The 23,428-nt window shown below is 43.2% G+C and overlaps 1 protein-coding gene across 1 annotated transcript; it reads left to right on the top strand.

Annotated features, from left to right (window-relative positions):
- Positions 1–22,949, top strand: gyg1b (glycogenin 1b). The gene is made up of 7 exons (XM_058393247.1): positions 1–160; positions 3,387–3,522; positions 11,070–11,244; positions 12,536–12,698; positions 19,136–19,262; positions 20,958–21,174; positions 22,090–22,949. The coding sequence occupies exons 1-7, from the start codon at positions 154–156 to the stop codon at positions 22,234–22,236; spliced, it is 972 nt and encodes a 323-aa protein (XP_058249230.1). The 5' UTR covers positions 1–153; the 3' UTR covers positions 22,237–22,949.
- Positions 22,950–23,428: the final 479 nt, after the last annotated feature.

The raw sequence follows: 23,428 nt of genomic DNA, 5'->3' as shown, positions 1-23,428 counted from the left end.
GGAGGCGTTATGTCAGGGCAGCGCGTGCCTGCCGGTGTATAAATTGGTTTGTGCGCTCGCGGTGAAGACCCCCTTGTGTATATGTGAGCGCGTGCTGAGGGTCCGAGGTCGGCGGCAGTGTGGCTTTTGATCAGTAAGGAAGGAGGAAGAGACATGGCAGGTAGGTGCTGGAGCTGAGCAGCGTGCTGCAGGGTCGTGTGCAGCTGCGACATGGCGGATACAGTGTAACTTCACAGGCTGCTCCACTTCACTGCGACACATCAAGTGCATGATAGTGCTGCGAGAGCTCGGGTTTGAAGTCAAACAGGATCAATAGTGCATCGACTTTCATGTTGTTTCCGATATGTTTCAAAGCGCACGGCCTAGCACTAAAGCGGAAATTGTGTTGGTCCCAAAAACTGCACACTATCGCACTTTAATAGCAGTCCGGAGTCTAGAAATGGTCTCTAATTAAATCCGGTTACACCTGTGTTTGGTGCAGGAGTGACGTTTTGACGCTTGACGCTTACACCGCGTGTACTACGCGTCCTTTCGCACGTACGCACAACGCCAGGCGTTAAAGGTGCAATAATGGGTGTGTGTTGTGTTTTTTTTTTGGCTAATTATTACAATTAAGATGGGGGAGTAATTTAAAAACCTTCGGTGTAAGCCATAACCTCAGTAGAAATGTATAACATGGCCCTTTAGAATACCACCATACGGTCCGGTTGTGTTTACACTGCTATCCTGTTACACACTTCCTCTCACACTTTCACTCTGCAGCCTGCTAACATGCTAATGCTGCTGGCTGATGAAGGAAGAAAACGTCTTCACTTTCTGATGAAAAACATTCTGACCATCTCAACATGCTCCTACCCAATTGCAAAAACACTTTTTTTATTTTTTTGGCAAGTTTAGGAAAATATTTCCCAACCAGGAACACTTTTTCAAGAGAGTTTTGTTCCTCTTATACCTCAGCAAAATGTATCCATTTAAAACTTTTGTCCATTTTTAGTTGCATTTAATGTTCCACAAAACTAGTCACAGTTGCTGCCACCATACTTTATTTATCTCCGTTCTTTATTCTTGGGAGTATATTAGACAAAATGATAGCTTGTCATGTTTCAGAGAAACTGCAAAGTGTAAACCTTTTGTCAAGAAGACTTTCCTGCGGTGGAAAACCTCCCTGTAGACTCCAAAACGTTAGATTATCCGTGACCGAAATCCTTGTGAGCGATTACAGATTAGACGATGTGTTAATATAAATCTGTAAATTGTTGTAAAGCTGCTGTTGATGAAATGATCATCTCAAATGAATCTCTAATGTGTTTTTAGAAGCAGGAAGTGGAAGATTTCTACTTGGCAAAAGACTAGATTTCGCTGGCAAAGTGACGCCAAATACATGGCACAGCTAGCTTTGGCAGAAGACTGTGAATTTGTGAAACATTAAAGAATTAATCGCACAACCTGAGCCTGTTTTGTGAGATGTCTTGTCCATCAGAGTGTTGCCGGCCATCTTGGAATTTTCTCATTAAAAGTCTAGTAGCGCTGATGCTTTTCCTCTGCTCATAGTACATTTCTTTGGAAAGTAAGGTGGTGTATTTTTGTATTCATTGTAATTTATTTGTAATTGGGAGTTTTTTTCCCCTCCATATTTTAATACATTTTAATCAGGAAACAGTCACAGTATTTATCATGGCATTATATTACAAACAAACTCAATAATCTAATTATAAAGACTCCTCGCTAGTCTGTTGATCTGTTATTCCTCAGTTGAACAGCTCATTAGTAAGGTGATTACACAGCGGTTTTCCTTCTTCTATTTTCTCCATAGTAAAGGAAACCCCGACTTTCCCTGACTGGTATTTTACTCCAGTTTGTGATTTCTCTGTCTAAAGTTTCTCGGTAGATAGATATCGGATGAACGTGGCTTGCTGTAGCAATGGAATCACTAAACTGTGCCTCATTTCTTTCCTCCATGGCTGGAGTTTTATTTTGTGCTAAACTCTCACTGATTTATTGTACTGAAAGTCGCTTTCACTATGGTGACACACGCCACGCCATGGTGACGCTGTTCGAGAGCCTTTGGAGACTTCTGGAGTTAACACACACACCTCCTGCCCTGGGATTTAATGTCACATGTAGTGTTTTTGTCCCTACCACAGTGCGGAAGGGGTTGCACTTTGCAGCGTCTCAGTTTCTTGTCTAAAAGACACAAATAGGATGATTTTAATCACAGGTCTATCATTAGAGGATCTAACCTTAAATGCTGACATCACATTTCCTGAACCCAGCTTTGTGTAGAAGGTACACAGGAGTGTGTGTGAGAGAGAGACGGGAAGTGAACAGTGTTTGAAATCCCCAGCGTTAGTCCTGCACTTATTCTGCTCTTAATGTACAACATACACCACCATGTCTGTGTTCTTGCTGTAGAGCTTAATGATTGTCAAATTAATGATGGACATTTAAATGGTGGTTTTCTGTTGATGGACAGGGTAGAAGGGGTGTGTGAGTGGTACTTTATATTCTGGTAAATGAGCATAGATGATGAGTAATCGGTGCTTAATCACGAATGTTTTGCAGTTTCTCAAACATGAAAATCCTTCATAGTTAATACGACAAAACAACCTGCAAAGTTGGCGAAGGAACACTTTGTATTAAACGTGCCAATAGGTTGATTTGCTAAGCTAAATTGCTCCTGTGTCTGTCGAGGGTGTCTGACTGTGCCTGTCTGTCAGATTTGTGTGCCTGCTTTCCTGTCTGTCCGTCAGGGTGCCTGCCTGCTTGTCTGTCTGTCAGGTGTGCGTGTCTGCCTGCCTGCCTGTCTGTCCGTCAGGTGTGTGTGTGTGTGTCTGCCTGCCTGTCAGGAGTGTGTGTATAGTGAATTATAATGGAATTGTATTCATTACATACACAATTCCTGGGCTAAATTCCACCTTCACCATAATCAGAATAAAGACTCCTAACCTGTTCAGGAGTTCAATATTCCCTTAATATTGAGTAAAAATTCAGAATATTAAGTGACACAGGGGTGTTGCTGAGGTTTATTAGGATCTCCCTGTGTATCTAGCACTCGGTAAAACCTCTACCATGTATACTGTTCCTTCCACCATATATAGAGTCGGCTGTATTGTATTGAGTGCTGCCTCATATATTATACACTTACAGCGATTCCTAAGCTGTGTATTAGATACAATTGAGTCTTGTTTCATTCCCAGCATGTGGTGGTGTTGCATAAGGAAACCTGGCACAATCCAACATGTATCTGAAGTCATGGAAACCGTTTACACTGCGTCATAAATTTTTAAAGAAAGCACAATGTGCAGTTCACCAAAACAAATCCTCCTTTAACCAAAAGTCTTCTGTGATGGTGTGATTTTTAATTTATTCATCCCTCCTTTTTCCAGACCAGGCATTTGTCACCTTGGCCACAAATGATAGATATGCTAAAGGAGCGATGGTGCTGGGGAAATCCCTGAGGAACCACAAGACCTCCAAGAAGCTGGTGGTGCTCATTGGACCCCACGTGTCAGAACTGTCCAGGTAAGGCATGAATCCCTGATTGAGATGTTGCAGTATGCAAATTGAGTGAAAGGTAGAATAATGTTGTCAGTGAGTTGATATATGGTTAGTATTCTTAATCTAAATATTAACAGGATAAGCTTATGCCAAAAACATCCAATAAAAATTAACCAGAATTGGCTGACTAACTTGATCTAAAACTATACTTTAAAAAATTCTGTATTCTTCCTCAATCAGAAAAGTCATGGAACTAATTTGCGCTTATTTCTTAAATATTTTGCACAATTTATCATAATAAAATTATTATTATTAATTGTTCCATCATTATACTAAATTTGTATAGCACTTAACACTGGGCATTGTCATTTATTTAGAATAAAAATTTAGTTATCAGTTCAATATTTAACTTTTTTGTATTTTATTTTGTTTTATTATTTAATATTAATATTTAGTTTTTGATTATTAGTTTTGTCATCATATATTGTAGTTATATTATAGCTAGCAGTTCAGCATAACTAAATCGACCATAACGGTTTGAAGCTGACTCGAAGCGAGAAGGTGGAGTGTTGGGTTGGTCTGCTGATGTCACTTCCTGTTGCATCTATAGAGCTTCTCTAAAGTCTGTGTAAGCACAGTGCCCAATCACACTATTGACCAACAATGTCACATACCATTGCAGAAAACCCAACCAACCATACGAGTGTTACGACATGTGCGCGCGTTTAACGAGCATATTACATAATTCCTGATGGTTATCGCTGGAGACACTTCACTAAATAGTGAGAATTATTCCTGAGGTATAGAGTCGGCTTTGTAAAGAAACCTGATTTAGTAACACTATCAGGGAAAATACTGAGCCATGGGTTTGTCCTTAAACTGTAAGGTCATTACACACGTTTTGTGCTGAATTAATGGCCCAAATTCTGTCATCAATATTTTGATGCTGTTTTTGTCCGGTGACTTGTGATGCATTATCAGCATGTGTAGACTTGTATGGCAGAAATGAGACCTTCCTGTGCGTGTTTATTATACTGTAGAGTAGATTATTAATAGACTTCGATTTGTGGTGATGGCAAAGTTTTGTATATAGTGTTGGCAATCTTAATACAGCACTGAGGCAGTATTTATGGTCCATTAGGAGAATTCAACAATCCTGAACATGCAGGATGTATAATTTTTATAACCGTGCTGCCTGTCTGTCGGGTGTGTGCGTGTCTCTGTCTCTCTGTCGGGTGTGTGCGTGTCTCTGTCTCTCTGTCGGGTGTGTGTGTCTGTCTCTGTCGGGTGCGTGTCTCTGTCTCTCTGTCGGGTGCGTGTCTCTGTCTCTCTGTCGGGTGCGTGTCTCTGTCTCTCTGTCGGGTGCGTGTCTCTGTCTCTCTGTCGGGTGCGTGCGTGTCTCTGTCTCTCTGTCGGGTGCGTGCGTGTCTCTGTCTCTCTGTCGGGTGCGTGCGTGTCTCTGTCTCTCTGTCGGGTGCGTGCGTGTCTCTGTCTCTCTGTCGGGTGCGTGCGTGTCTCTGTCTCTCTGTCGGGTGCGTGCGTGTCTCTGTCTCTCTGTCGGGTGCGTGCGTGTCTCTGTCTCTCTGTCGGGTGCGTGCGTGTCTCTGTCTCTCTGTCGGGTGCGTGCGTGTCTCTGTCTCTCTGTCGGGTGCGTGCGTGTCTGTCTGTCTCTGTCGGGTGCGTGCGTGCCTGTCTGTCTGTCTCTGTCGGGTGCGTGCGTGCCTGTCTGTCTGTCTCTGTCGGGTGCGCGCGTGCCTGTCTGTCTGTCTCTGTCGGGTGCGCGCGTGCCTGTCTGTCTGTCTCTGTCGGGTGCGTGCGTGCGTGCCTGTCTGTCTGTCTCTGTCGGGTGCGTGCGTGCGTGCCTGTCTGTCTGTCTCTGTCGGGTGCGTGCGTGCCTGCCTGTCTGTCTCTGTCGGGTGCGTGCGTGCCTGCCTGCCTGTCTGTCTCTGTCGGGTGCGTGCGTGCCTGCCTGCCTGTCTGTCTCTGTCGGGTGCGTGCGTGCCTGTCTGTCTCTGTCGGGTGCGTGCGTGTCTGTCTGTCTGTCTCTCTGTCGGGTGCGTGCGTGTCTGTCTGTCTGTCTCTCTGTCGGGTGCGTGCGTGTCTGTCTGTCTGTCTCTCTGTCGGGTGCGTGCGTGCCTGTCTGTCTCTGTCGGGTGCGTGCGTGCCTGTCTGTCTGTCTCTGTCGGGTGCGTGCGTGCCTGTCTGTCTGTCTCTGTCGGGTGCGTGCGTGCCTGTCTGTCTGTCTCTGTCGGGTGCGTGCGTGCCTGTCTGTCTGTCTCTGTCGGGTGCGTGCGTGCCTGTCTGTCTGTCTCTGTCGGGTGCGTGCGTGCCTGTCTGTCTGTCTCTGTCGGGTGCGTGCGTGCCTGTCTGTCTCTGTCGGGTGCGTGCGTGCCTGTCTGTCTCTGTCGGGTGCGTGCGTGCCTGTCTGTCTCTGTCGGGTGCGTGCGTGCCTGTCTGTCTCTGTCGGGTGCGTGCGTGCCTGTCTGTCTCTGTCGGGTGCGTGCGTGTCTGTCTGTCTGTCTCTCTGTCGGGTGCGTGCGTGCCTGCCTGTCTGTCTCTGTCGGGTGCGTGCGTGCCTGCCTGTCTGTCTCTGTCGGGTGCGTGCGTGCCTGCCTGTCTGTCTCTGTCGGGTGCGTGCGTGCCTGCCTGCCTGTCTGTCTCTGTCGGGTGCGTGCGTGCCTGCCTGCCTGTCTGTCTCTGTCGGGTGCGTGCGTGCCTGTCTGTCTCTGTCGGGTGCGTGCGTGCCTGTCTGTCTCTGTCGGGTGCGTGCGTGCCTGTCTGTCTGTCTCTCTGTCGGGTGCGTGCGTGCCTGTCTGTCTGTCTCTCTGTCGGGTGCGTGCGTGCCTGTCTGTCTGTCTCTCTGTCGGGTGCGTGCGTGCCTGTCTGTCTGTCTCTGTCGGGTGCGTGCGTGCCTGTCTGTCTGTCTCTGTCGGGTGCGTGCGTGCCTGTCTGTCTGTCTCTGTCGGGTGCGTGCGTGCCTGTCTGTCTCTGTCGGGTGCGTGCGTGCCTGTCTGTCTCTGTCGGGTGCGTGCGTGCCTGTCTGTCTGTCTCTGTCGGGTGCGTGCGTGCCTGTCTGTCTGTCTCTGTCGGGTGCGTGCGTGCCTGTCTGTCTCTGTCGGGTGCGTGCGTGCCTGTCTGTCTCTCTGTCGGGTGCGTGCGTGCCTGTCTGTCTGTCTCTGTCGGGTGCGTGCGTGCCTGTCTGTCTGTCTCTGTCGGGTGCGTGCGTGCCTGTCTGTCTGTCTCTGTCGGGTGCGTGCGTGCCTGTCTGTCTCTGTCGGGTGCGTGCGTGCCTGTCTGTCTCTGTCGGGTGCGTGCGTGCCTGTCTGTCTCTGTCGGGTGCGTGCGTGCCTGTCTGTCTCTGTCGGGTGCGTGCGTGCCTGTCTGTCTCTGTCGGGTGCGTGCGTGCCTGTCTGTCTCTGTCGGGTGCGTGCGTGTCTGTCTGTCTGTCTCTCTGTCGGGTGCGTGCGTGCCTGCCTGTCTGTCTCTGTCGGGTGCGTGCGTGCCTGCCTGTCTGTCTCTGTCGGGTGCGTGCGTGCCTGCCTGTCTGTCTCTGTCGGGTGCGTGCGTGCCTGCCTGTCTGTCTCTGTCGGGTGCGTGCCTGCCTGCCTGTCTGTCTCTGTCGGGTGTTTCCGCTTGTGGGGTTTCACTGAAGTTTTTCAGAACTTTTATATTGATTCAGTGACTGGTGTTTCAAGACCAACCATGACCTAGTATTCAGCAACCAACAGGAAATTGCGTGTGACGAGAGTTTCACTGATATCGAAGTCTTATTTTCTTAACTACCATGCCGGAACGTTCCACTTATCTTCACTCATCACTCATCTTGGTTCATTAAGCCCATATTTGAGAGTAGGTGTTTTATACAAGTGCTGAGGTCAAGTCTTCATGTGAAATTTTAGCATTTGAACCACAGAATCCAGGCACGTCCAGACGCTCAGGCTGGCTCTGAAATCTTCTAGGTCATCATAATGGTTTGGATTGGTTTTAAAATGTTTCTAAAGCTAGTCGATAATGAAGCTTGAATTCTGATTTTTGTACATTTTTAACTATAGGGAAAAAGCCACTAAAGCTCCTCCATCTGTGTGAACTTGAGGCTCAACCATGTTTTATTTGTCAATAAGACCAAATATTCAGTTTGTCCTCTAATTTAGCATGTGATGGGCAGGACATGTGTTAAAAAAAAAAAAGTCTAAATCAAGGGTTAAATGTGGATTTATACAGTAATTCAGTTACCTTACCTGTAATAAAAGCATTACATCACAGATACTTCTCCATCTCTGTATAATGCAGTTATAGGGTCCTCTGGTGTCCTTTTTTTAGGTTGGTTTTGTTTTTATAACCTTGTTTTCTTGCTTGTCATTTCACACCCCCTAACTAGTTACTCACTATCGCTAGTTCTACGCACGTTTTTGCTGAGACACTCTCACCAGCTTCACATGGCACAGTAACGCACACTCGCTATCGATCCTCATCCACGTTCATGACTTCACAGAAGCCCATGATTGGCTTGTGGTGGTGTTTTTGACAGGGGAGAGAGTAATGCCTTCCTACCCAGCCAAAGAGCTGCTCTCTTGGACTCCTGCTGCAGATGTCAATGGTGGAGCTTGAGAGTGTATTTCACAATTGTTTTTGTAATTCAAGCCATCGTGTTCTGGGTTTCAAAACACACCCTTGACATCGTCCCCTTGCATCCTAGAAGTGGGTAACCCCAATGTTGCATGTGTGGCTTGCTTTGCCAAACAGGACTTTGCCAAACCTGAAAACTTCAAACTTGCCCTTTATAGTAAGTGTAAATTAGTGTGAAAATAAGTGTGAAAGGATCTGTGCAATACTGTTTCTCAAACTGTATGGTTCGTTGTTCAGTGTTCGTCGTCTTTGTTTTTAAAAAAAATAAAATAAAAGTTGCTGGATAGTCCCAGTTTAAGTGTACTTCTTGGATCTCAGTATTTCATTGCTCCTGACTCGGCTCCTGAAGCCCATGTCTCTCTCGACTCTTTCCCTTGCCCCCTTTAAGTGGCTTTCGATCCAAGTTTGCTTGAGCTGTTAGAGTAATAAAACCTCTCTTGAGATGTCGACTTGTCCTAGGCGTCAGGAAGTCCTGTAAGGAAGGGCTTGTTATAAAGGGTATAGATACAGAGCCCGAGTTGGTGGCTGTGAGAAGTATCCGGCGTCAGCTTTTAGTCCGCTGTAGTACTCTGAGCCGTTCTGCATCACTGTGTCCGAGTCGGGATTTTGTTCCCTTTCAGCTTTTGGGGTACTCTGATGCTTTTTTTTTTTTTTCTGATGCAGGCTTTTGCTATCTGTGTATCAAGTAACTTATGAGCAGTGCCTGAAGTCCCAGTGACCTCAAAATGCACGTTTGTTTTTTAACTTTTTAGACGAGTCTCTTGATGCTCTAGTCACAAATAAGCCAGTAGGTCTCAGTGTATCATTTCCAGGGAAGTGTTTTCATTGCTTTTGTGCTTGTTCAGTTTGCAGCGCTCTCTAGAATGTCTGTGTCCCAAAAACATACTGGACATTAGAGTAGCAGTAAATTAAAGATCACACATGGGTTGTGTTCGGAGTTATGGTTGTAAAGCTTCCTGGTTATTATTCTCCTTCAAAATGATTGTATGTCTTTCTGTCTTCATGTCTGTCTTTCTGTGTCTCTGCCTCTCCTACATGGAGTCTGGGTTTTGTTCTGTTCCAGCTTTCAGTGCATTCAGATGATTTAGAAACTCTTGTCATCTGTTATTGCGCTTGTTGCTGAACTGATTCCTGTGATGCATCCCGTCTATCTGTTTTTCATAATCAGCTTCCACTCAGTTCTCTTAGTAAATTAGGGTTTAGCGCTGTTGTACTTGACGGGAACAAAAATCTGTTGCAGTGCAGGATCTGCTGATGCTATAAGCACGTTTACCTAACTTGGCTTTGTTTCTCACAGACTCTGCCGTATTTTATGACTTGATCCGCATTAACCACAGCTAAGCTTCTCTGGCACTGGTTTATCTGGAGGTCAGTAAACTGAGTAGCTTACGCTTGGAGGAGTCGATGATCTGGGGATTACTGAGCTCTCGTTAGTGTGCGTACTGAATTTACCTAACATGGATTTATTTGTATAGGGACTACATGGCTAGAGAGTGTCATTTTTCTAATGGATGTTTTAAAGGGAGTTCTTGAGGAGAATCATTTGTTTGCCTGTTTATTAATCTTTGGGACATTGGGAGTGTTGAAGTGCAGTGTAGAAAGACCCTCAGACTCTTCGCTAATGCACTGTGTAATCTACATCTTGGTTTAAATTCAGTAGCTGTTGCTTGGTCAACTCATCTCTAAAGAACCGTTTGAGAATTTTCCATCCAGGCTTGGTCATGTGATTTTTGCTTTTCACTTTGGCCAAGTTCTATCAATAGACGAGATTTATAAACACATCTTGAACATCAGCACATCTGTGATTAGTTATGAAACTCCACAATTGATTTCCCAGAGGGTTTTAAAATTATTTGCACACCATTCATGCTCTGTGTGAGGAAGTGAGATGTCCCCAGGCTTGTGTGATGCAATAATATAGATGTAACGCATCCAGGGTGTTTTTTTTTTGTTTGTTTTTTTTTGTATTATGTCATTGTATTATATTGCCTAAGAGAGCACTAGTATATACTCATTCAGAAATCTGACTTTCTCTGTAACATAATGGGAGATGAAATCTGTGCCATGTGCAAATCATTAGATTTGGAAGCATGTTGATCTGTAATTCACTATTATATTGGACACCCCTCCAAATCCTTGAATTCAGGGGTTGTGCTTGACGCCTTAATTCAAATGAAAGGAAAGAAAAACCAAGCCATTTTGGACAATTTCATGCTCCCAACTTTGTGGGAACAGTTTGGGGATGACCCCTTCCTGTTCCAACATGACTGCACACCAGTGACCAAAGCAAGGTCCAATAAAGACATGGATGAGTGAGTTTGGTGTGGAGGAACTTGACTGTCCTGCACAGAGTCCTGACCTCAACCCCATAGAACACCTTTGGGATGAATTAAAGCAGTGGATGTCAGCCAGGTCTTCTCATACAACATCAGTGCCTGACCTCACAAATGAGGAATGGTCAAAAATTCCCATAAACACACACCTAAACCTTGCGGAAAGCCTTCCCAGAAGAGTTGAAGCTGTTATAGCTGTAAAGGGCGGGACAACTCCATATTACATTCCTGTGCATGTAAAGGCAGACATCTCAGTTTTGACCTGGCTCACAGTCTCTGCTCTAATTCATCCCAAAGGTGTTCTATGGGGTTGAGGTCAGACATGTCTTTATGGACCTTGCTTTGTGCACTGCTGTATAGTCATGTTGGAACAGGAAGAGGTCATCCCCAAACTAGTGCTAGCCTAGTGCACAGCTTTGATATTCCATCCTGTCTGTGCAGCCTTTAACTAACTGTAAATGCAGCACTCTTTTGAAAATCAGATCGTTGTTGTTGATGATGATGATGATTTATAATAGATGATGATGATGATGATGATGATGATGATGATGATATAGTTGTGTATATTGGATGAGGGAAAGCTTGACCCCGAGTTGGTATTGTCCTCTGCAGGGCAGTGCTTCAGACGCTGTATGATGAGGTCAGGCTGGTGGATGTGATGGACAGTGGGGACACTGCACACCTGGCCATGATGCAGAGACCAGACCTGGGAGTGACCTTCACTAAGCTCCACTGCTGGACCCTCACACACTACACCAAATGTGTGTTTATGGATGCAGACACTATGGTGAGGAGTTTAGTGTGGTTTGTGTGGAATGCTGGACATCCTCTGGTCAGTAGCAAAGCATTAGTCTGGAGTTTAATCATTTAGGAGTGGATTAATATTAGAAAAACTGTAGTCATTTGTGTGGGACCCTGGTGTTTTATTTGTTTTATGGTATTTACTTTTTTGTAATATTTTAAAATAAAGATCATGTTTTTTTTTTCTCTCGTCTCTTAGCAGAAAGGTTTTGAAAATTGCTTTTTCCAAACGTTTTGGCTAAATGACTTGATCTAGTCACTTCTAATTCACTTCTAATGGTAAAAGATGTGCAGTTAGAGTTTCTGTGGCTTAATCATATCGTAAACTGAGCTCATGTTTACTACATATGGTATATAGGGTGAATTTCCAGGCTTATACCCTATGTAGTGAGCATATAGAACATATATGAACTCCAGAATTGGGTCTTGCTTCAATTCCTCCTGCAAGAAAGTGAGCAGAAGATGGCGGGTGTTTAGAGCTAAATGTCATCACTAAAAGCTTCATTACGAAACTTAAGATGCTGGATGTAAAAATGATTTTAAAGATTTTGCTCAAGCAGAAAGAGTTTGCTTGTGGAAGGCTGTCAGAGGGTTGTGCTTTTATGTGGAAGATTTATCTCATGGCTACAAGTTCAAGGCTTTTCACACTCTGATTTAGGGCTGGGTTCCAAACTGAGTAATGCATACTAAGTAGTTTGCAGTGTCCTCAGCTCTGACTAGATAAATATCTGCAGTATTGTAAAGGTGTTATGAAAATAAACACACCTGTTTTTCTTCTGTAAATCTCACCAGACTCGTGCCACTGCTTAGATAGCTAGCTATAGAATCTGTCAGCTAAGCTGTGTGGAGATCATGTCATGTATTGGATATTTGAAGAATACATTTATCCTAATTTTGTAACAAATAGAGATTGGACTATTGGAAAAGGTTTTTTTGGAAGTGTGAAATATTTACATATAGAGTTTGTTTTAATTATAATTAAATAATATTCTACTTTTGTACACTTATTTATTTGTTATATTGGAAGAATATTTATTAGCATGTTTTCCTTCCTGATGCTGAAAATGAACCTGAGTACTGTGCCTTCAGACAAGAATAGCTTCCATAATAAGTTCAGAACTGTGGTACAAAATTATTCTTAAGAAATTTAATAGTTGACGTTCATTTAAATAGTAAGCAGTAATTAAAATTCACATCTGCTGTTTGAGAGGTGATGCTTATGCTATAGAAAATGATGATTGAGCGATGTTTGTATTTGCTGTGTGTTGTGTTTTTAGGCAGTAGCAAACATCGATGAGCTGTTTGACCGAGAGGAGTTATCAGCAGCTCCAGATCCCGGATGGCCCGACTGCTTCAACTCGGGCGTGTTCGTCTTCAGCCCCTCCAACGAGACCTACGGCAAACTCCTTCAGTACTGTACAGAGCACGGCAGCTTTGATGGCAAGTAACCCTCTGTGTGTGTGAGCGAGAGGCAGAAAAGCTTGGGTTTAGATTTGGATCAGTTACACCTCCCTTATTAACTATAAGCTGGTTTGCTCAGGAGTGACCTCACTCTCTCTGGATTGTAAATGCGGTTTGGAACATGAGCCTCACAGAGCCACAGTTTATCTCGCTTTTATGTGCTTTATTACACAGAGCTCAGCGTAGTTAAACCACACGATGTCCTAAAGCTGTTGGAACCCAAATCCATGCTGCCTAGGACACAAAATCTTGGCACTCAACTATAGACTTGCTGTACATGACGTGTTCAACAGGACCGATGTTGGAACTTGAATGTGTTTCCTGGTTATGCAGTTGCACGTTGTCTATGTAGTACACAGATATAGAAAGGTAGTGATAATCACACTGTTTAGAAGAGGATGGGTTCCCTTTTGAGTCTGGTTCCTTGGAGTTTGGAGATGATTCCATTTCTCAATTGCACTATTGATCTTTTTTTTTTCAGTGTGTTTCTTGATTCATCCAGGTTGCCAGTCATGGGAAAACCCCTGAAAATGAGCACATGAACGTGTCCTGGAAATAGTTACAAACGTTTAGTGATGCATGTCATGGATTCCTCCACCACAGCATGTTTTCTGAATTTTCCTTATTGGGAAATCTCTTTAGAGGAGATGTGTGGAAGAGGCGTGAATTTGGTACGGTTTCAAGATTTCAGCAAAAATAACTATCAAGATGAACTTTGTGAGCCAATGGTGATCAAATACTTTGGTCTGGAGGGTGGGCGTGTCTGTATGTAAATCACCCAGGGATCATTGGAGTTGTATAATTCAGTTCAACTTTTTTTTTTTTTTTTTTTTTTTTTTTTTTACTGCACATTTAGGAACGGATGGTGTTGCATAGCGGCTTCACAGAAATGTGTTTCAGAATAAAATATAAAGTTTGGTATTTTCATTTAAAATTTCTCCCTAATCAAGTCAGAGGTGATGGCAAGGGAAAAATTCAAAGATGATATGAGAGAGAAACCTTGAGAGGAACCAGACTCTAAAGGAAACCTCATCCTCTACTGGGTGATACCAGAGTGTGTGGTGATAAATCATTTCCCTTCTAGAACTAGCTCAGTTTTCCAGGCACAAGTTTATTTCTAATATAAAATAACTGGTGCAAAACTTAACAAATCATCTGCTTAATTATTCTGTCATAACAGTGAACTACCATCCTTTAAATTGGACTAAAGTTCCAAAAACAACCTTGTTGAAGTATGAGAGTTGCCAGTTATTCAGTAGTAAGTAAAAGTGGTCGTGTATACAAGGTATGCAGAATATTCTGGAAACACCTGAAGGGTGTGAAATGAACAGGAGTGGTGTGTGTGTGCACACAGAGAGGTGGCATTTAAATACACACTCCTACATTTGTGTATAGATGTTGCTAAAATCCCCAATTGTTTCTCCTTTGTGTTGAATCGAGCCCTTTCTGAGCAGCACTACTGTGCTCGTGTCCAGTCCTGGACCGTGGCCATCTTTTCTCTCCAGATCTATTCCCGGCTTGGGTGTGGTGGTTCTGAATGGGGCCCATTCTCTCCATGGACTGGCTTTTCTAACTGTGTTGCATTCCTGCCATCTGCTCAAGCAGAAATCTCTCAGATGGATAACTTTGTATGCTTGGTGACCTGATGCGTTTGTCCTTTCTAATTCTGACAGGTGTCATTTCACTGTCCTGTTTCATTATATCCAGTGAATGAGTGAAGCTGTTTTTCTTGCTCCATGGGTGTCATGTAATGCAAAGTTTCCCAGGTTGTATCATGACTCAAGTGTTTATGCTTCACATGGGGGAATTTAGCACAGGAGCCATGTGGAGACAAAAAGGCTTTTTATGCAGTTTCTTTACTAGTCACTTATGCCAACAGTCTGCAGAAGGGGTTATTAATGCACCTTTTTATCGCCACTTGTGTTTACACAAGAGTGCTGAACATGCGGTTGTGCAAACTGAGCCAAAGGACAGAGCTGATGATAAATCCCAGTTACACTAGGCATGGTAGTAGAGGCCAAAAATTGTTTTAAATCTGGATTTGCACTCCTGGGAGTTTGGAAACAGGTTTTCGGGGTCTCTGGATGTTTAGGTGCATTGTGGTGTTTTGGGTGCATAGAGGTGTTTGGGTGGATTAAGTTCTATCAAAACCTTACACAAAAATGTTAACTTTGACAATTTTAGTAGAGAATAGCCAGTTGAATACTAACTGGCCTCTTGTAGGTGTCTGCATTGGTCTACAGAATCCTGTCAGTTTGGCAGTACTGACCTTTTCCTTGGTTTGGGACCAGAAATGGGTTTTGTGGTCCAGCCAGGACTAACAGCAGGCCTTACTTAGCTTGGTCAACTGCTTACAATTGGCTATACTGCTTCAGGAGATCAGCAACATGGGAGTTTAACTGTTCAGAGCTCTAAACTGCCTGAACTGGACTTTGGTAATGAACTCTGACCTCCTTTTTCTGATGCTTTTGTGAACTACCGGAAGTTTCTGCCAACAGGCAGCCAGCCATATGTTACAACTGTCAGAGCTGATATTTCTGAAAGATTTCTCAAATGAAACAAGGCGCATGCTAATTACATGGTGCTCAAATGATGTATGATTGTCGGCCTCGATAGTCCATCTCTTTTTATTCTCAAGACCTCTTAACTGTACCTTAATACAGAGTAGTGTGGAGAGAAGTCTAGTAGAATAGTGACTGGACTAAACCATTTGTAAAGTAGGTGTAGGAAAAAGTTCATATGTAGGAAAGTGTACAAGAGGGCTTATTTAAACTGGCTTGTAATTCAGGTTTGGGTTTAATTTGGTGTAGTAATGCATATAGTTTCCTTATATCTCTGGGAGGAAGTTTGAATGGATTCACCAAGACCCTCATTAGTTTGCTGAATGACACAAGCCAGCAGAAGCTCTAGTGGAATACCGGAGAGTCGATCAGAAGATCGCTATTTAAGAAATCAGCTCTAATTTCATGTACTTTATAACTCTATGCTTGTTGCTAATTCAGAGGAGTTTGATGTTTCCTGAAAGTCATGGATGAGTTTCGAAGCATCTGGGAAGAAATCCTATTCCCATGGGAATGAAACAAAAATGGTCTGATGGCATGTGAACTATCATCATGGTGTTATTTTTAGTAGGATTGGTCTGTGGTATGAAGGAGTTGAACTCACTGACCTTTTAACCATTTCTGTTCTCCCCTTTACTTACCGTATAGCATGAAGCTTATAGCTTGGTTGAAAGAAATCTTGCAATATTCTGTGAAATTGTGTATAAAATACAGCAGGATTACTCTTGATTCCAAATGTTGTACCTCTTGAGAATACAGTAATGCCTCACAAGGTTTTGGTAGATCTGTTGCTCGAGAGTCATCAAAACCAAGGCAGGTGTGTGTGCATTTAAAGATTTTGAGTGATGAGTGAAATGATTTCCATGTACTCTTGGTTTGGGAATGGTGATTTATCTAATATGGAGTAGAAATACCAGATAAATCCATTGCAAAGTGACCTGGAAGGACATTTTATAATTTCCTCTATTTGTTTGTGGAGACACAAGCTCTTGCTCTCATCCTCTGCCCAGACTAAAGCAGCACTTGGCAAGGTATGATGTTTCAGAGCCCTGTTCATCCTTTCAAAATGAAGTCTCTGAGAGTAGTGCAATGTTTGTGGAGCTTCTCACACCCTGGGGGAATTTTTGATCCATGTCAAGCTGCTGATAGCGTGCCTATTTTTGAAGCAAAGGGTACGCTTCACTGAGTGAATTATTAGCTTAAGTAGAGTGAACGTACACGGATGTAGCTGTTGCAGTTAAATGGAATGCATACACACAAGTTGGGCTTGTAGCATGGCCTCTGGAAAAGGCTCTCCTTTTTACAGTTGAGGTGTTGTGTGAGTGATTTGTACAAGATATTTGTTGAAGTAAATAGTCTCCATGGCCACCTTGTTGATGAACATGCTGACTTCTCCTGGGGCCTAAAGGTTTTAGGTGCATGGAGGGGGGGTTCTTTAAGGATTTTAGGTCCATGGAGGTCTTGTGGGCCTGGTAGTGTTCAGGGGACCTGAATGGTTACGGTGCATGGGTGTTTTGTGGGCCTGGTGGTTTTTGGGGGGGCCTAAACGGTTAAGCTGCATGGAGGTCTTGTGGGCTTGGTGGTGTTCTTGAAGGGTTTAGATGCATGGAGTTCTTGTGGGCCTGGTGGTGTTCAGGGGACCTGAATGGTTAAGGTGCATGGGCGGTTTCACTCGCCTTCAGTAGTTCATTTGTAGTCTTTTTAGACTTTTTATATTTGTTTATCATTACATGATGTATTCTACACTGTTAACATGCAACCTTTCCTGTCCTTTTGTAGCCTACACAGGATTATGAGTAATGTACAGCTGTGTCTGATGTGTACTTTGTATGTCATACCATTCCCTGTAGAGCATACGTGTAGCGAGCCAGTCTAAATGTATGGGACTATTTTTAACTAGAATCAGTAGGTCATGCGTGTCTGCGTGTGGTAATGTGGTGTTGGTATTAAGGTCAGTATGCTAGTAATGTAACACCCTTCAGTACTAGCAGTACAATACTATGGGGAACAAAAAAATCATGAATATTTATAGTGACTGGGAATTAAAATTGAAGGTACCATTTGGTAGGTCTTTTGTTTTAAATGATCATGTATGGCACTTGACACATTTATGAAGATTATTGCATCAGAAAAACTTGATGGCTTTATAATTATTGCCACATAGTTCAGCAGCAATTTCTTCATTTGAAAATTGCACGTTTTCCTGGCACAAAAATGTAACGCACCCGATTGAACTTATTTTGTAAGATGTACCCAGGAAATCATTTATACAGTTGTGGTGTGAGAGATATTGAACATTTCCAATGAATCTGAATTTGCCCTGTAACAGCCATTGCAGCTTGTATGGCCACTTAATTGTTTCCTTTACCAGGCTATGTTAAAAATAGCGCAAGTTCTACCTCCCAGCTTGAACCTCAATGCTCAGATTTATTTTGTCCTTAATAGCTGACTCTCTGAGGTTCCTCAGGGGTATTTGCAGCATCATTGCATTTGCAATTCACTTCTAACAGAAGTGCCAACATTGCAAATTCCTTCTTTGAGACGTGTACAGAATATATGCATACAGCTTGTGTATAAAAGCAAGGAGGCATGTTGCTTAAGATCACTAATCATTAAAATACAGCATACACCAAATGTGCATTCTGATTCTTTTAACCCAAATTTGTGTAAATGTACCAGAGCATAACACATCCGATTAACTCGGGCAACATCTGTTGCCATGATGGCAAGTCTCTAAAATTGTGCTCCCTCTTGTCATGATGCCAGATGTGTTTGTCTTGAAGATATTTCAGTAGCTTGTCATTCTCAGTTACTTATCTGCTGCACATGCCTGAGTTTATCTCTGACCTGAGCTCTGGTGATCCACACAAGCTATAGAGTGAATGAATTCTTTGAGAAAATGACCTTGGCTAGAGCATGACCTGGACTTTTGGTGAGTAGCAGGAATGGAGGAAACTGCTGATGTGGACACGAGGGATAGCTGAACGGATGTCAAAGCAGAGGCCGAAAATAAGTTCAAAACATTTTCTTGTCTGTTGGTCAAGCTGTAGGGGGTGAACTGTTTAATCTGATCTCTAACAATTAACTATTTGTTTTAGTACTACCATGTAATGTCTGCTTTGACCTTTGGCTTTAAAACCCGGGTTATTGTTTCTGCAGTTGCTAAAAATGAGGCAGCTGCAGCATACATTGTTCTAAATTAGGGGATGATTCATAGGTCCATAGTCTTAAATCACTAAACAGATTATACACCAAATAATTCCTGGAACATTGCAGCACTTCATGCTTCTGTGGCATGATGCATCGTCATGCTGGAGGTGTGCGTCAGAGTGTAGATAAACCATAACCATGGGGGGATGAAACTGGAATGAAGTCTGTAGTGCATGCCAGGAAAACTTTTACACCTTCACCACCGGCCTGATCTGATACTGATTTAGATATTTGCATTCATCCTTCCATCTTGGTCATGTTTCTTTAAAAAGCTCTGACTGAGCATGATGAAGTGTCGTAGCTGAAGGGCCGACTTGTAGAAATTCGAGATTCTGTCTGCGTTTGTAAAACCTCATTACCAGGATTAACACCTTCATTTCACACTTTATTCCTGTTCCTATAATATCACTACACTGTCCCTTGTGCAGCTGAAGTCTGGACTAGCAAACACCAGATGTGTGTTGCTGGCTCAAGCTTTCATTGAAATGGAATTTTGGCTCCATGATACCAGCCTGTTGTCTGTCACTTTTTTTTTTTTTTTTCTTTTTTTTTCTTTTTTTTTTTTGGATCTCATTAACTTTTCATGAAATGTTGCTCAATTTGCTATGTGAGAAGGTTCAAAGTGTGCTCTTGTCTGCTCTGCAGGTGGCGATCAGGGAGTACTCAACGGTTATTTCAGTGACTGGGCCACAGCGGACATCAGAAAGCACCTCCCGTTTATCTACAACATGAGCAGCATAGCAATCTACACGTACCTTCCTGCCTTTAAACAGTAAGTGCTATGTCTGGGTTGTTTTAACTCTACGTTGTTTCCATTGAGGTTGAGTCTGAGGATCAGCATGGCAAGCTCGGGAGTATAGAGTTACAAGAAACATGGGTCACATGAACGCTAGCCTGTGATGACGTAGCAGCAGGATCATCAAGTTTCAGGTAGAGCCATGTGCTCCGTTGAGCAACGGGGTGGAGAAAGATATTAAATGTCCATCGCGTAGGACTGACTCCACAAGCTGAAAATAGCGTTGCTGATTAAAGGATCTCGGCTCTATGGGCTTGAGGAAGGGGGACACCCCATGAGCCACCAGGGATCAAGAGCTTAGTCTGATTTCTATTTAAGAGGCCATCAACCTGTCCCAGATGGAATCATGCGCTCGCTTGCAGCCAATCGAATGGCAGAAAGCCTGGTTTTTACTCCATCCTGTCACGGGTCTGGGTATTGTATTCCTAGTGCCAGGGATTTGGACTAGGGGAATTTTGTCCTGGTGTTTAAAGGCAACTGATCTCAGACTAGCAAACTGATGAAAGCTCTGGTAAAGGAACATTCATCATACAACAGTTGGTTCCTTGTTGGTTTTTGTGGCTCTGTAAACTGTTGTTCGGTTGTTACCGTGCGCGTGACATCGGAATATCTTGCATATCAGAAATGCCACCTCATTTTAGTTGGTGAGCGACTCCAGTACAAGCTGCTTGCTTCATTCATAGGGAGGGTATCTGGGATGTAACAGAATACAGAGTTATTTATTTTAAAAGAAGGCTTGCCAGAAAGATTAGTTGAGACTGGAGTTGTTGGTTGTGTCCTGCTGTACTTGATCTCAATCCTGACAGTGAGGATTTATTTTTTTTTCCTTTCACAAGTTAGATATGAAGCTCACTGGACAAACAAATGCCATCTTCAGATTGTATTTTTAGGAAATCTCTAGTTAAGAACTGGACTGATCGGTACACACTGACATTCCTACTTCTGAGGGTTTTTCCAGAAGTTTCTGATTAAGCCTGAAAAACCCCTGCTGGTTTATGCCATGGTTTAGATAAAGATCTTTGAGTCACTTAAACAATACTTATTGTATAAACAGACACTACAGAGATGCAACAGAATAATTCTAAGGCCGTTGTCTTTATTTCATCATAAGTAAAAAGTCTGTGGCAGTAATTCACCTTGAAATGTAGGATTTTTTTATTTTTTTTTATTCCACCAAAGCTGATTTTAGTTTAGTTTTTTAGCTGATTTTAGTGCTTCAGTGAGAGAACTCAATGTTTACTGTTACAGTGCAGGGTTAAACGAAAATATTAAGGGGGGAGGATTATGCTTAAAAAAATTGTATAAAAAAAAAAAAATCTTGGGTGAATTGTGGAATTATGCTGCAGATGTAACTATATATAGTTTTTCTCCAAATGTTTCCTTTAAAGTCAAGTAGTTGTGATTTATGTTCTGATACCAAGGCTAGACGACTGCATTTTTTTTTTTTTTTTTTTTTTTAAATGCAGAGATTTAAAATTTCACAATTTTTGGCCTTCCATCATTTAACACAATGATGCTCTGTGTACCATTTTCTATTTTGTCACAGTTGACTTTTCATTCTTTTTTTCCTCATAATATTAATAAAACTCTTCTTAAAAGCTTTTTTTAAAAACTGAACATCAGCCAAAGTCTACAGAAGCTGTATCAGCTTTAATCAAATCCATTCCTCAGGTACGGAGCGAACGCTAAAGTGGTGCACTTCCTCGGAAAGACGAAGCCGTGGAGCTACGCCTACGATCCTAATCAGAGGAGAGTGCAGGGGAACGTGCAGGAGGCCTCATCACACCCCGGCTATCTCCTGGAGTGGTGGAGTCTCTACTGCAGCTGTGTGCTTCCTCTGAAGCAGCAAGAACACCCTGACCAGCCTTTTGAAATGTTCAGTGTTCAGGTGAGATTTAAACACCAGCAATCTTTAGCTTGCCTGTCTGTTTAGGAAACCATACTACAACTGGTTTGTATATAACCCTACACCACAGGGTTAAAGACCTTTGAGTAAACCTTGTTAAGAGTATAGAGGTGAATTTGTCCAAAAATGTATAAAATTCTCAGCCAACTGTTTATGATGACCCAAAACATGTTTGCATCATATTTGCTCAAGTTTGCTTTTTGCACTGAAGCTGTGACGTTAATGTATGATGATGGATAGTTCTGGGGGTAAAAAGAAGGAGGGATCTAGGGGAAAGGGGAAGGTTCTTGGGTGAAGAAGGAGGGTTCTGGGGGAAAGAAAGGGGATTGTGGGGGAAAGAAGGAAGGTTCTTGGGTGGAGGAGGTTTCTGGGGAAATAAGGAGGAGGTTTCTGGGGAAATAAGGAGGAGGTTTCTGGGGAAAGAAAGGGGATTGTGGGGGAAAGAAAGGGGATTGTGGGGGAAAGAAGGAAGGTTCTTGGGTGGAGGAGGTTTCTGGGGAAATAAGGAGGAGGTTTCTGGGGAAATAAGGAGGAGGTTTCTGGGGAAATAAGGAGGAGGTTTCTGGGGAAATAAGGAGGAGGTTTCTGGGGAAATAAGGAGGAGGTTTCTGGGGAAATAAGGAGGAGGTTTCTGGGGAAATAAGGAGGAGGTTTCTGGGGAAATAAGGAGGAGGTTTCTGGGGAAATAAGGAGGAGGTTTCTGGGGAAATAAGGAGGAGGTTTCTGGGGAAATAAGGAGGAGGTTTCTGGGGAAATAAGGAGGAGGTTTCTGGGGAAATAAGGAGGAGGTTTCTGGGGGAAATAAGGAGGAGGTTTCTGGGGAAATGGGAAGGTTTTAGGCAAAAGAGGACCTGAGAGCATATTTTCACATTGTCTTTGCTCATTTTGTCCTAACAGGAGGAGTTTCAGCCTCAGGCCCTGCCCGGCCCGCCTCCACTCTCCTCAGCTGAGCGTAAACAGCGCTGGGAACAGGGCCAAGCTGACTACATGGGAATGGACTCTTTTGACAACATCGAGAAAAAGCTTGCTGCGTTCCTGAAATAAGGAAGTGGGGGGAGGGAGCGACGATGTAAAGGGGCTCCTTACAGTTTTAGAGTGATGGTTTTTGAGACGTGAGTGTAGATCCCATGGCTACAGTGCCATCCTGACTGGTTTTCCTTCAGCTATGCAGAACGGTCACTGCAGCGTGCCAACCTCGCAACCAATTTTCTTTCTTAAAACTTTTGTACACTGTGAAACCAATATCCGTTTCAACTCTGTGCTCTTCACCAAAAAAAATACAGAAACCTTTTTCTTTATATTCCAGATAGTCATGTTTTATAAATCAAGCCGAATTCCACTGTTTACACAGAGGAAGGTGACGCTTCAATAACACAGATTTCCCAGACTGCGTTGTTCCTGTTCTCGTATACACCAATGAGAAGTCTGTAGATGCGGTCACATGACTCGCTCTAGTCATCGCTCAGTATTGATGTCTGTTCAAGCACTTTTCTATTTAAAGCACTTAGACCTGAAGTTTTGTTTTTCTTTTATTCAAATTGTTGCTTTCGGTTTCGCCCAGTGTTTACGGTTGATCACGGTAAATCTGAGTTTTCGTGCACTTAAATCTATAGTTCTGCGCATTGTGACGTCTGCGTTAGTCCACGTCCACATAACCTGAGGTGAAAGCTCTTTACCTCATCTGATGCTGCTGTCTTCTCTCTCATCGCAAGTGTCTTACATTTTCATCTGCACAATAAACATTGGTGAGATTGTTACATGTTGTGTGTTGACTCTTGCACTGCACTTCTGTACTGATTCGCTAGGGTTACTCCATCCTTATCTTAGTAAGTTAAAATGATATTTAAAACAAAGATCTCTTTTAGAAGCCTTTCCTGTGGTTCTGAAGTCTCTCAGTGGATCAACACAAGTCTGTTTGTTCATGTTGGTTGCTTTTGTAAGTGCAAAATAATATAGTTGGACCACAATTTTAAGCGATTCTAGATAAGCATGTAGAACACGTGCATTAACAAGTAAACCAACATTTAGAAAGCAGTTGAGGACACACTAGTTGGGGGGAAAACAGTATGTCCACGCTGTAATTCAGTAACATTAAGAATGACCCTTGGCAAAAATATCTTGAGGTAAACGTGTCCTGTAGGATTCTCAGTCCCATCATTTTTGGAGAAGTTCTGGCCCACTTGTCTTTACAGCAGTGCTTCAGTTCATTGGTGTTTGAGGGCATTTGCTTATGCAC

This window comes from Hemibagrus wyckioides, linkage group LG01 (genome assembly GCF_019097595.1).
Source record: "Hemibagrus wyckioides isolate EC202008001 linkage group LG01, SWU_Hwy_1.0, whole genome shotgun sequence".
NCBI classification, from domain to species: domain Eukaryota; kingdom Metazoa; phylum Chordata; class Actinopteri; order Siluriformes; family Bagridae; genus Hemibagrus; species Hemibagrus wyckioides.
This window is presented reverse-complemented; position numbering and strand designations above follow the sequence as displayed.